The sequence below is a fragment of the Balaenoptera acutorostrata genome, chromosome 1 (genome assembly GCF_949987535.1).
Source record: "Balaenoptera acutorostrata chromosome 1, mBalAcu1.1, whole genome shotgun sequence".
Taxonomy (NCBI): Eukaryota; Metazoa; Chordata; class Mammalia; order Artiodactyla; family Balaenopteridae; genus Balaenoptera; species Balaenoptera acutorostrata.
In genome coordinates this window covers 104,662,187-104,676,663 of record NC_080064.1, presented here as the reverse complement: position 1 = coordinate 104,676,663, position 14,477 = coordinate 104,662,187, and the positions used below count along the sequence as shown (strand labels likewise).

The 14,477-nt window shown below is 35.3% G+C and overlaps 1 protein-coding gene across 4 annotated transcripts in view; it reads right to left on the bottom strand.

Moving 5' to 3' along the window:
• Window positions 1-14,477, bottom strand: part of MAN1A2 (mannosidase alpha class 1A member 2) — a 219,503-nt gene that overhangs the window by 73,918 nt on the left and 131,108 nt on the right. For 3 of the 4 annotated variants that reach the window (XR_009008394.1, XR_009008393.1, XM_007169316.2), the window contains exons 11-12: window positions 9,552-9,724; window positions 5,954-6,069 (exon numbers count right to left, since the gene is read on the bottom strand). Coding sequence is in view for 2 of the 4 variants with exons in the window: in XM_007169316.2 (XP_007169378.1) it covers window positions 5,954-6,069; window positions 9,552-9,724 (289 nt within the window). In the remaining 2 variants the exon portion in view is untranslated. Of the gene's footprint in view, window positions 1-4,266; window positions 4,823-5,953; window positions 6,070-9,551; window positions 9,725-14,477 lie in introns of those variants that run through there. The other variant, XM_007169317.2, reaches the window with a different exon arrangement.

The following is a 14,477-nucleotide window of genomic DNA, read 5'->3' as shown; positions in this document are numbered from 1 at the left end:
CCAGAAAACAGAATACAATAGTATCTTGCTTTGATGAAGGTATAATGACCAAATTAGCAACTGGTACTCTGCACTGGTTTATTCACATCTTAAATGCAGTGTTCAGTCTAGAAAACCATGGAATCATCTCCAGAGAAGTCAACCAGACTGGTATCGGAAAGAAACAGTACAGAAACTTGTCACCTTTAGCCTGATAAATACAAGTATTTTTAGTTAATATCCATGTAGAAGACTCCGTATTTCCAAATGGTAAAGTATGGATCACTGAATGGAACGCACAGTGAAGCAGATTTTAACTCAATATAAGAAAGATATTTCTAACAATGAAAGCTTCTGAACAATGTAATGGGTTAGACTTATGAGGCAGTGAGCTGCCTGTTAACTAGAGATTAACAAAAGACTTTATGACAAAATATTCTGTATGTCGTAAAGAGATTTTTAGCATTGGGAATGTCTATGTGTAGAGGGGAGGGATGGGTTGCACTGGTGTATGTTGGATCTCTAAATTTTTTTGCAGCTCAAAAAATGTCTTTTGATTCTAGGCAAAAAGACAGCAAATGAATTTGAGACAGGAAAATGTGACTGCAGTTTAATTTATTTAAAAAAAATTTTTTCCCTGATTACAAAAGCAAAACCAGAACTGGATTTAAAAGAATAACACCAATTAAGCTAAATCACAGTATACATTTTGATGTTATTGAAATAATATTAAGATGTGCATTTATAACAGAAATCTCTTGCATTCCTATACACTAATGATGAAAAATCTGAAAGGGAAATTATGGAAACACTCCCATTTACCACTGCAACAAAAAGAATAAAATACCTAGGAATAAACCTACCTGGGAAACAAAAGACCTGTATGCAGAAAACTATAAGACACTGATGAAAGAAATTAAAGATGATACCAACAGATGGAGAGATATACCATGTTCTTGGATTGGAAGAATCAACATTGTGAAAATGACTATACTACCCAAAGCAATCTACAGATTCAATGCAATCCCTATCAAATTACCAATGGCATTTTTTATGGAACTAGAACAAATCATCTTAAAATTTGTATGGAGACACAAAAGACCCCGAATAGCCAAAGCAGTCTTGAGGGAAAAAAACGGAGCTGGAGGAATCAGACTCCCTGACTTCAGACTATACTACAAAGCTACAGTAATCAAGACAATATGGTACTGGCACAAAAACAGAAACATAGATCAATGGAACAAGATAGAAAGCCCAGAGATAAACCCACGCACTTAGGGTCAACTAATCTATGACAAAGGAGGCAAAGATATACAACGGAGAAAAGACAGTCTCTTCAATAAGTGGTGCTGGGAAAACTGGACAGCTACATGTCAAAGAATGAAATTAGAATACTCCCTAACACCATACACAAAAATAAACTCAAAATGGATTCGAGACCTAAATATAAAACTGGACACTATAAAACTCTTAGAGGAAAACATAGGAAGAACACTCTTTGACATAAATCACAGCAGGATCTTTTTTGATCCACCTCCTAGAGTAATGGAAATAAAAACAAAAATAAACAAATGGGACCTAATGAACCTTAAAAGCTTTTGCACAGCAAAGGAAACCATAAACAAGCCGAAAAGACAACCCTCAGAATGGGAGAAAATATTTGCAAATTAATCAACGGACAAAGGATTAATCTCCAAAATATATAAACAGCTCATTCACCTCAATATTAAAGAAACAAACAACCCAATCCAAAAATGGGCAGAAGACCTAAATAGACATTTCTCCAAAGAAGACATATAGATGGCCAAGAAGCACATGAAAAGCTGCTCAACATCACTAATTATTAGAGAAATGCAAATCAAAACTACAATGAGGTATCACCTCACACCAGTTAGAATGGGCATCATCAGAAAATCTACAAACAACAAATGCTGGAGAGGGTGTGGAGAAAAGGGAACCCTCTTGCACTGTTGGTGGGAATGTAAATTGATACAGCCACTATGGAGAACAGTATGGAGGTTCCTTAAAAAACTAAAAATAGAATTACCATATGACCCAGCAATCCCACTACTGGGCATATACCCAGAGAAAACCGTAATTCAAAAAGACACATGCACCCCAATGTTCATTGCAGCACTATTTACAATAGCCAGGTCATGGAAGCAACCTAAATGCCCATCAACAGACGAATGGATAAAGAAGTTGTGGTACATATATACAGTGGAATATTACTCAGCCATAAAAAGGAACGAAATTGAGTCATTTGTTGAGACGTGGATGGATCTAGAGACTGTCATACAGAGTGAAGTAAGTCAGAAAGAGAAAAACAAATATCGTATATTAACGCATGTCTGTGGAACCTAGAAAAATGGTACAGATGAACCAGTTTGCAGGGCAGAAGTTGAGACACAGATGTAGAGAACAAACGTATGGACACCAAGGGGGGAAAACCATGGTGAGGGTGGGGATGGTGGTGTGCTGAATTGGGCGATTGGGATTGAAATGTATACACTGATGTGTATAAAATTGATGACTGATTAAAAAAAAAAAGATGTGCATCTATATATGTATACGTGCACTTAATAGCTTACTTAACATTATACTGTGACAAGTCTATAATTGCTATTGGTTCCATAATACCCGTTGTGGATGTGTCATAATTTATTTAACCTTTCAACTAATATTGAACATATAGTAACTCTTTATTTTTATAACTTCAATAAACATCCATGTACATCTTTTTCCATAGCTTTCACTATATAAAAGTCTTGACATATTCTTATATATATAGTTTTCCAGAATTTTGCCATTATATTCAAATTTTGAATTTTAAGATAGGAAGGGGGAAAAAGCACACAAGCAAGATACACAGACAGGTGCACACACGCAAAACAACTTCTGCCCTGGAGATTCTGATACCAGTGAAAGCAGACACACCATGGTGGTAAACTTGGTCTTAATTTTATGTATTTCTCTTTTCTTTTAATAATAAATTCATTAAGAAGACTATGTTTTCAACTAACCTGTGATTTGTCTTAGCCATTTAATACCTGACATATATGAACTCAAGAAAAACTGACTGAAATGTATCCTCAACATGTACACTTTTCTCAGTTTATCAGACCTTCAAATAAAGATGCAACAATTGAGCTGAGGTGAAATGAATGTAGTGCTCAACTGTGATAATTTTCTTAGCCTAGGTTTTGTTATAAATACCTACATGATTCCTCCTTTGACTTTTTCTACTTTTATTGATCCAAATGTATTTGTGTGTGTGTATATATGTAAGTGGTTACCTAGAGTACTGCGTTGAGAAGGATTCTTCCTGAACTTGAACTTGGCAGGGAAAAGTACCAAGGTCAACTGGTGATATCCCATATACTGCAAGGGGAAAAGCAGCATGGCACATATGTATTTGCAGCCCTACCCCATGTGCTAAACTGCTCAAGGTGTGTACTGAGGAGGCATTTGAGAATTAATTATGAAAGCCAACCTGCAAGAGGTAAGATCTGAACTTTATTTAGAGAGGGGCATTAACTGATAGAAAGAATAAGACATTCCTGCCAGAGCCAAAGAAATATGAAATAGACAATGAAATGCAAAGGAACAAATTATAGATAGATAGATATATAAACAGATAGATTAACTTGGTTTAAGGACAGAATATATAAAGAAAAGAAGTGAGAAATGAAGCTAGAGATGAACGAACCATTGGAGCTTTTGAGCAGGAGAAGAGTGACATGAAGAAAATGGTATATGAATGTCGAACATCAAGTAATTTCTAAGACTAGAGGAGGCCTCAAAATCAGCATTTTACCACTACTGTAGTAATATTCAATTCAGGCAAGATGCTCAGGAAAGACGCTAATAACACTGAGTGAGAAAGACTTGGAAAAAGGATGTTCACACAGTCTCAAAGTTATCACTCCACAGATCACTTATTACAGAAAGAAAAAAGATTCTTTACATGACCTTATAATCAAATCTAACCTTATGATCAAATTTAAAATCATCAATAATGAGTTAAACCGTTATCACGTGCCTCTTTATGAGATGAAATGAGGTCACATCATCTATATAATATTCATGCCAGAAATGTCTAACCTAAATCTGATCATAAGGAAATAATCACAAATATCTAAATTGAGGGACATTCTTCAAAACAAGTAGCCTGAATACTTAATGTCAATGTCATAAAAGACAAAAGAAGAATAAGGAAACTTTGTTCTAGGTTAAAGTAGACTAAAGAAACATGACAAGCAAATGCAACAATTGATCCTTTATTGGACCCTGGGTTGGGGTTAAAAGTTATAAAGTATATTATTAGAACAGTTGAGAAATTTGAAAATGGACTATATACTAAGCAGCAGTACTGTATGAATGTTAAGTTTCACAAGCATGATAACTGTATTGTGATTGTGTAAGATTATGCCCTTTTCCTAAAAACTCCTGGGTAGGTAAATAACAGAATGCTGGTAACTCTCAAATTATAAAGCAAATAAATAAATAAGCAAACAAGTAGAACTGTGTCTATGTATACATATACATGGGGGTATGGGAATGCAGCAAAAATTAACAAAAGGTAAATCTAGGTGAAAGATACAATCATTGTACTATTCTTACAATTTTTCTGGGCTTAAAAAACAGTAAAAAAATTTTTAAAAGAGAGAGATCTTACATAATTTGGGTCAAATTCCACAGTTGACAGCTAGGAAAACTGAAAGCAAGGAAGTTTTATTTTGACATGTTCATTCAGCTAGGTTGTAGCAAGTGTATAACTAAAGCTCCTGCGGTTTTATCTTCCGGTCCAGTGCTCTTTCAACTATCTCGTACAGTCTCAAGCCTAATCACACAGGATAAACAAATACAAGAAATGACTGGAGGTAGGGAACTGACTAAACCATCTCAGCAAAATAAGGGTTTGGTCTAGGGTCAACTACAGATATGGAAACGAGGGGGCAAAATAAAGAAACGATATAACAAGAAAGTGATACATTAGAATGAGAAAAAAAGAAATAACCATAACGTACAAGCTGAGAAGATAGGAAAATAAAAATATCAGGGATAATAAAAGAAAAATTGGAGTAAGATTGCCATTTAGGATAAGAAACGTAGTTTGAGACATGTACATTTAAACCATAATACACCAGAATGTAAGCTAGAAGTATACTAGAATGTAAAGTCCAAGAGACTGAGAATTTTTGTCCCTTTTGCCTACTGATATATCCTCAAATAACCTGAACAATGTCTGGAAATAACAATTTTTGGAACAAATGTAGTGACAGTTTATGAGGCATTCAGGTAGAGACTGACTGGAAATAGAAACGTGAAATTTAAAAGAAGGTATTAAGGACCTTACCTTGCAGGGTTTTTGGGAAGTAGACATATTTAAGGTCTCCACCTTCTTCCAGAAAAGTTTATAAAATTCTGCCTGGGATTTTGAGTATAAGCCCAAATAATAAAGCTGTCTTTTTTCTTTTCAATTATTCCCTTTATACAGATATCTTTACAGGAAACCTCATTGGGAGGATGAGTGGCTATGGTCTTACACACTCTAGTAACCATCAAAACTCTATGATTGTTCCTAAGAGATTTCATTAGCTAGAACAGGGAGTTGAGGTGTGATCCCAGGACAAGCATCATCTGTACCACCTGGGAGTTTGTCAGAAATGTAAATTCTTAGGGTCCACCCTAGACCTACTGAATCAGAAACTGGGTATGGCCCAGTAATCTGTATTTTAAGAAGTCTTCTAGGTGATTCTAATGCATAGTAAAGAGCTAAGTACAAAATAAAGGTACTCTTATTTGACAAAATGCCTTCATGAGATGTAGCTAAAAATTGAAGACTCAATTACATAAAAAGATTTTTGTAATAAAATTTAGTGTAACATCACATAGTCATAATTCATCATGTAGTGACCACAGAGCAAAACCCGCCCACAATAAAAAAAAATTTTTTAAGGCATCTACTTACTTTAATGTTTCAGCAAGAAAGAAGCTCTGCTGCACATCATCATGCATAGGAGTAGAGGAATATACATCCTTCACCCCAGAAAATCCACCATTGACTCGGCAATACTTTTCAATAGCCTGTGAAAGAGATGAGACCAAAGAGTCAATTCCATAGAATTTCAAACTTTGAAGGACAAGTTAAGGAACCATAGTCAAAAGTTTACAGAGATCTCTATGAGAATTTGACAGTTTCAGAATAAGATTTTACTTGTCTGGTCTTCCTCCTTTCTAATGAAAAGCTAATTAACACTGAAAGTGTTTATTTAATCAAATTGTTAATTTTTATGTAGTTCCATTTTGATTACAGTTTGGTTTTTAAAGTCTCCTTACCAAAGGGTTTGGTACTTTTCTCTATCTAAGTATTTTAAACTTTTTTTTTTTTTACATCTTTATTGGAGTATAATTGCTTTACAATGGTGTGTTAGTTTCTGCTTTATAACAAAGTGAATCAGCTGTATGTATGCCTACATCCCATATCCCCTCCCTCTTGCATCTCCCTCCCACCCTCCCTATCCCACCCCTCTAGGTGGTCGCAAAGTACCGAGCTGATCTCCCTGTGCTATGCGGCTGCTTCCCACTATCTATCTATTTTACATTTGGTAGTGTATATATGTCCATGCCACTCTCTCACTTCGTCCCAGCTTATCCATCCCCCTCTCCGTGTCCTCAAGTCCATTCTCTACGTCTGTGTCTTTATTCCTGTCTTGCCCTTAGGTTCTTCAGAACCTTTTTTTTTTGTTTTTTTGGTTCCATGTATATGTGTTAGCATACGGTATTTGTTTTTCTCTTTCTGACTTACTTCACTCTGTATGACAGACTCTAGGTCCATCCACCTCACTACAAATAACTCAATTTCGTTTCTTTTTATGGCTGAGTAATATTCCATTGTATATATGTGCCACATCTTCTTTATCCATTCATTGGTCTATGGACACTTAGGCTGCTTCTATGTCCTGGCTATTGTAAACAGTGTTGCAATGAACATTGTGGTACATGTCTCTTTTTGAATTATGGTTTTCTCAGGGTATATGCTCAGTAGTGGGATTGCTGGGTCATATGGTAGTTCTATTTTTAGTTTTTTAAGGTACCTCCATACTGTTCTCTACAGTGGCTGTATCAATTTACATGAATACGTTTTTAAACACATATTCTTCACAATGATCATGCATCTTTACCACTGCAGAACATCAGAGCGGTTTAAGGATACTGTGAAAGTATCAGGGAGGCATGACTAATCTTTAAGCCATTTAGAGACATTTCTCAAAGGCACGTTTTCATGCATAACATATTCAAGTTTGGAAATTTGAAGATGTAAACTGGAATAGTTAAAGCCACAGAAGACATGAGATACCACTATTCTGTCCCAGCTTGTCTTCCCTTTTCTTTCTTTAAACACAACATGGGAGCCAGTGGTGGGCAAGAAGGAAAATACTATTTAAGGTGTGAGTTCTTCTCTTTTGTCTCCACACTGCACCCCCTTCTCATCACGTCATAGTTTTGAAACTTGAATTTTAAGTATAATTATTTCAGTTCTTGTTCTTCAGAGTTTGTGTGTGTCCATATAGGCTACAGAAGCAAAATTTTAACTCTGTAATTCAAATATGGACAGATATGGGTTAAAGTTTGAGCCTGTCAAACCTTTAAGAAGGTGCACAGGAAAAAAAAGAACCTTAGGAAAAGGATAAATTATCCTTTAGTGTTTCTCAATGAGAAGATGCATTTCTGCCACCACCCCTCACCTCCCTGCCCCACATGATTCAGATACATCTCCCATATTCCTCTAAATAAGAAGCATTAAATATTAGTGGACATTCAAGTCATATTCATTGCAGGATTACTTTACGTATTTCCCCTATATAAAATATTGCTTGATATATGTAAGCGTTAGTAAAAGCCATTACTACACAACAGAAGTGTGTGTGTGTGTGTATGTGTGTGTGTCCTATTCCCAAACCACTGTGCCAACATTTTGTCCATCTCTCAACTGCAGCAGGACCCTCCTGCACGGAGAGTTTCACTAGCAGCTGTGTTTCCAATTTTGGACCCAGGTAGTCAGAGAAAAGCAGCATCAATAAATGCTTCATCTGTTCCTGCTCTGTATTCATAACTGCCTTGTTTCCATTAATATTCTCTTATTGTTAAACTCCATAAGGACCATCTATGTCTGAATGACAAATGACACATAAGTGTCCTCACCTTAGTTCGTCTTTATCACATTATTCCTAGATTATCGCAGTGGTCTCCAAGACCCACCAATTTGCAGATTATAATCAGATCCTTTTGTTTTGTTACTCCCCACTAAAAAGTCTTCAGTAGTTCCTTCCCCTTTCAAAAACCTTTAGTAGTCCCATAACGGATTCTTAAAGTTAGGGAGCTTTGGTGGGTAGGAGATGGTGAAGAAAAAGAAGATCTGAGGGGCTTTTTAGACAGGCAAAGGACTTTTAATCCCCACGTGCCAAATGAGAAACACTTATATAGTAACTGAGAAAGCTAAGTATGTGTGTGTTATTCCTGAAGCACTGAGTAAAGTATTCATGCCTTGATCTGGCATGTAAGGCCATCTACATAATGGCTCCAAACTTCTCTCTCTGGAGTTGCCCCTGTGAAACCTTTTTACATAAATTGGTCTATATTCTGCCCTGAAACATATCTTGCACATTCTTGTCTGAGCAATTTACTAACACTGCTTACCTCACCTAGAATGTCCTCATTCTATCTAGATTGCAAGTTTAAGCTAAACAATTTGAATATGAATATGCATCATAATTAGTACTATTTATCATAATTAGTATGTCTTAGAGAATAAAACACCTCCACTCCCAGTGATAAGCTATACTTTCATGAAAACTCTAATGATTTCTCTTCCTCCCAGGTACTGATGACAAGGGAATTCTCTGAAAGGCTAGCATTTTATGAGTAAACAATTTGCTTACTGTACTTACTAACCATTAAAAATTCCTCATTTCAAATATACACACACACACACACGTGTGTGTGTGTGTGTGTGTGTGTATATATATATATATATATATATATATATATATATATATATATATATATGGAGAGAGAAAGAGAGAGGGTATGTTGGGGTTTTTTTGTCTTTCAATGTAGAAAATTTTTAACAATTCACTAGTCCTTCTTACGGTGCCACTAAGGAATTACTCTGAACACAAGCTGAAGTGAATGGGGGTTAATCTACCCAGGCTGTGAATCTGGGCAATTTCACAATGATTTTATTTTTCCCCCAGAGGTTAAGCATTAATAGGCAAGTATAGAAATTTTATAATCATAGTGAAAAACTGCCATTTAAATGACTCCTTTAGTTATTCAGTAAGAATAATGAGTGAATACTAGGAGGAAAATAGTTCAAACAGAGAACTAAACTGGATTTTAAGGTTTACTTCTACTGCTTAAGAAACAAACTAACAGTTTTTCCATCAAAACAATGAAAGCAGCCCTCTAGTTACTGAACATGAGGTAACATGGATGAGGATACAATGGCACTGCAGGAGGCTTAAGTGAACACTCTTGCACATAAAATGAAATATTGGCTTATTTACCAGTGCTGCTTCCCAGCCCCATTCCCTATATCTTGGGTCGTGAGTGAATCGCCACAGGTACCAATAGGTTTCAATTACTTCTGGACGTAGGATGTAATACTTTTCAGCCTGCCGAACTGCCACAGCCTCTACTGCACCATCAAACTTGAATGATTCAGGACCTAGCTTTAATGCTGTAACATGACAAAAGAAATAAATGAACACAATAAACCATTTGTGTTTGTTTGCCAGAGTTTTTTCCTCCCCCTGAAAGAATGCAGCATGAAGTAAAGTTGTTTTGTTGTTTGTCTTATTTTTATTGTTGCTGTTTTGCAAGATCAGTGAGTTTAAAAGATCCGCATTTGATTTTCTTATATAAATATTCCTATTATTCTGACGTGAAATATTTCTCATAAATAATGTACATCAGCATACTGCTATATCTAACTAAACTGACAAAAGTCTAGTAATCCTTTGGAAACAAATGCCAAGCTAGACATAAACACATTACATATTCTGTTTTGGTCCAAAATCAAATGAGACAGGTAACGGTATTATGCACAATTATTTTTTAAAAAGTCAAGACAATTTAAAAGTCCTTTTGATATAACACATACATATAAGAAAACATTTTAGAGCTCAGATTTTGAATTAGATTTAGTTAGTCCCTAACCTTTTAAAGCATACCACAGTAAGAAACAATACATTTTTAAAACTTAAACCAGTTTTAAAAATCATCTCTCTTTGCCTATAGCTTCTGTATATACAGCTAGGAAGAGGTTCAAAACGCCAACCACTAAGAATTTCATCAGTGAATTGCCTATTTATCAGTTTGAATAAACACCTGAAACTAGCACAATATTGTATATCAACTATAGTTAAATAAAAATTTAAAAATTTTAAAAACATGGCCATAACACATAGATTTCAACACTACATAATGCTCCTTAAATGATATGACTTCCATGCAGGCTGGAATACAGCACTACATGAAAGGCTTTTTAAGAACCTCTTTCTAATCGCACCCAGCACCCTAAACCTGGCAATATAAAACCATCCTCCACTGGGGTGCTGGAGTCACACGCAATTACCGCTCTCAGCTGCCATCTTTCTTTCTTTTTACTAGTTTGTACCAGTGGCAAACAGCTTCGAAGTCTCTCGCCTCTTTCAAGAAATGCTGGACACTTTTATATTTTCTCAGAAAAGGGAGCGCAAGAACTATACCATAAACAATATCATGCCATAGTTGTTGGCATGACCTGTGTTGCAGCAGCCAAATTTTAGCATTCCAAGGGTGACGCCGTAAACTCCAAATAATCACAATTCAAAGGAGGTGAAAATAAAGCATTTCGTACCACTCCCCACCCCCGAGAAAAACACAAAATCAAAAACACTATAGTGGGCTTCCCTGGTGGCGCAGTGGTTGGGAGTCCGCCTACCGATGCAGGGGACACGGGTTCGAGCCCTGGTCCGGGAAGATCCCACATGCCATGGAGCAACTCAGCGCGTGCGCCACAACTGCTGAGCCTGCGCTCTAGAGCCCATGAACCACAACTACTGAGCCCGTGAGCCACAACTACTGAAGCTCTCACGCCTAGAGCCCGTGCTCCACAGCAGGAGAGGCCACCACAGTGAGAGGCCCGCGCATCGCAACGGGGAGTGGCCCCCGCTCGCCGCAACTAGAGAAAGCCCGCGTGCAGCAATGAAGACCCCACACAGCCAAAAATAAATAAATAAAAACAAAAAAAAAACAAAAAAACACTACAGTGATGGTAGACAGCTCTATTAAAAGCAAGGCGTGTGATCCAGAAGAGTTAATACCCACAGTTTGTTTACTGCTAAGTCTTGGAGAACTAAAGCAGAACTTAAAGCAGGGGTTTTTAACCTGACGATCATGAACTCTACGGTAGGTTTTGGAAGAGGGAGATTAATGTTGTGCCAAAGAGCCTCTGAAATTACATGCTAAACTTTATGTGTGCTCACACAGCTCTGACCACCTCCTCAATGGGATTTGAGGTTAGGACTAAGAAATTATCAATGTTTTGTAAGAAAACTTCTACTCAGCTTATTGACAAGGTCTGGCATACAATCAAATATTATTTGTCATTTAATAAACGTTTTAAAAATAATAAAAGTCAAACATCATAAGCACTGAGATGATGGTAATCCAATAAATAGTAAGATAAGTCATTTTGTCTGGATTTCTTGTTTTTCTTTTCTCAAAGACTATGAGTGTTAATTGATCATACAGAGTTTTCAAATGTTACTCTTAAGGCTAACTTTAAATTAGATAATAACTTCTGTAATTATAATGATATTATCACCCGAATTGAAGTAGAAATTGGCTGCATGGAACTAATATTTTAGACTTCTTACTAAAAATTTTATTTCACTGATCAGTCATTCATAACTTCACAAATAAAACATACCAGCAAGATATCATATTTGTTCTGTGAGGAGCTGGTGAGTAACAAACATACAAGCCTCATATATACATACCACATCCATTATTTTTGTCAAATCATTGCCTTCATGTTTCTGAGGGCATTATTTCTTAGGTGCTCTTTTGTCTATGCAATGCGGTAAAAAAATAATTTCATAACATTCTACCTTGCACTTAATTTCTACTACCTGTCTTAAATTTCCCACTTACATTTGATATATCATTTCTAAAAGGAAAATAACTAATCCAACAAGTAAAAATTGAGTCAAAATCATACATAATTTATTGTCTAGGTAAAAAGAACTCTAGAGGATGCAAAAATCATATAATGTAGGTAAAGGAAAGAGACATGCACAGAGAAAAAAACTGAAGTAAAATATCAAATGTGATAAAAGTCAGTTGTAAGAAAATAAAAGATAATTTTAAAGAAGGCACAGATTAGTTTGTAAAGTCATGGGAAAAGAAAAATTCATGAGTCCTCCAAGATAGGTAGAATCTGTAGAGATGGAAAAATAAGTACACTTAAGTCAACAAAAGAAATTCAACAAAAGCTAAAAAGCATGAGGAATATTCTGGGACAGGCAATCTGAATACAGTTTGAACGGGCTAATAGTAAGGGAAGAACTTTTAAACTATTTTCCTGTATCCTTCCCTCCTATTAACTTCTCTTAAGGAAAAAATAGTTGTAGAAACTCTTAAAATATGTCCATTACTCCATGTTCAATGGATGTTTTGTCCATTGGACATGTTATATGTATCTAAACAGATTAAATTTCCCCCCAAAATGTGATAGCACATAGTCTAAGAAAGGTGTTATCCAATTTCAATATGAAATAAATTAAGTTATATAATAGTCATTATTTTAATGATGTTCAGCAATTTTTTTTTTTTAATCTAGAAACCCAGATCAAGAAGGTACTATATTTTGGAAGTCTAAGATCTGGTTTGGCATTAATTTTGCATTTTACCTCAGAATAAACTAAAACAATGTATCAATATAGCTTCCCATGTAGATATAATAATGTTTAACTACCACTAAGTTACTGCTCAGTCTCTTGAAAAGATTCAGCAACATTTCCTACAAACCCAGCTAAGTATTAAGCAGCAGGCCATGTTTATCAGTAAGTGGAATATATGAAGAATACCAGATTTTGAAATAATGTTAATTATAATTTCAACAAACTGAAGTGAAATCCCAAGGCAGTAATTATTGTATGAATTTAGCCCAAATAACTGCTAAGAAGTGAATATATTTTTAAACAAGGTAGCCAAAAATTATAGCATAGCTATAAGAAAATACAGCAGAAGATGTAATGGTAGGGAAGTAAGCAAAACTAGAATTGCACTTCTTAATTAAAGGATCTAAGGTGAGATTAAAGATAAGTAAAAACAGTGAAAGATGTGAAAATATAGGATACAAATCAAATAGTAATCTTTTGGGGCATACCATGGCAAAGAGGGTCACAGGTTCATTGACTGGCAATGTGAAAATGATGTCAGAACAAGCATGACAGCAACAACCATAGACTGCATTTTTAAATTTTTCATTTGTACTCACAACATTCTGAGGAAGACAGCGTAGGTATTATTACCCCAATTTTTGCAGATGGAGCAACTGAGGCTTTAGGAAGGCTAAATGATTTGCCTAAAGCTCATAGATAATAAATAGTGAAACATGGGATTTCTGCATCCTAGTTCACATGTTCTTTTCATAATATCAGTGTTTCATATCAGCATTATGAAATGTGAAAGTCAGAAATATAGGGAATCCATTCATAACTCTGGTATTCTATGAATTTCTCAAAGGTAGGAAGATATGTTGTTCACACTTCAACCTGTAAGAATCCAGCATAACGCCTGGCGCATAATATGTGCTCCATGTTTAATGGAATGAATGATTAATATAATAACCATAATATACCATATTTTAATATGTCTGTTGCATGAAATGCTACTATTTTAGATCTTTACTTGATTTGTGGTCAAAATCTGCATAACAACAAGTCTTATTATCATGGGTCCTAGTACAAACACTTAATATCCATTCTGGTCCTCAATGTTTTACTAATTTCAGCTTTACTTTAAGTATATATTTGATATTCTATATCAATAACATGACAATATATTTTAACTTCTATTTGTAACTCAGATAACAGACTTTAGATGTATTATGTACTAACTTAAACCACCACAAAATAACATCTGCTTCAATGTCCCTTTGACTTAGTTATATTTTGTCACGAAATGGAATCCTTGATTCAGTTACTGAGAGAACTGAAGGGTCAATTTCACCACAAATTCAATTATTTATTATATAAAAATAACTTGACAGATTTATGAACTAGGATAAATTTTAAGCCAACCATATTTGTTTCATGGTACCTAATGATAAATTAACCCTAAAACATAAATTCAGTTATTTAACTAAAGCAACAATTCAACTTCTGAAATCACAATCAGAAATTCCTAGTTTTTAGTTTTTCAGGGAACTCATTTTCCATTAT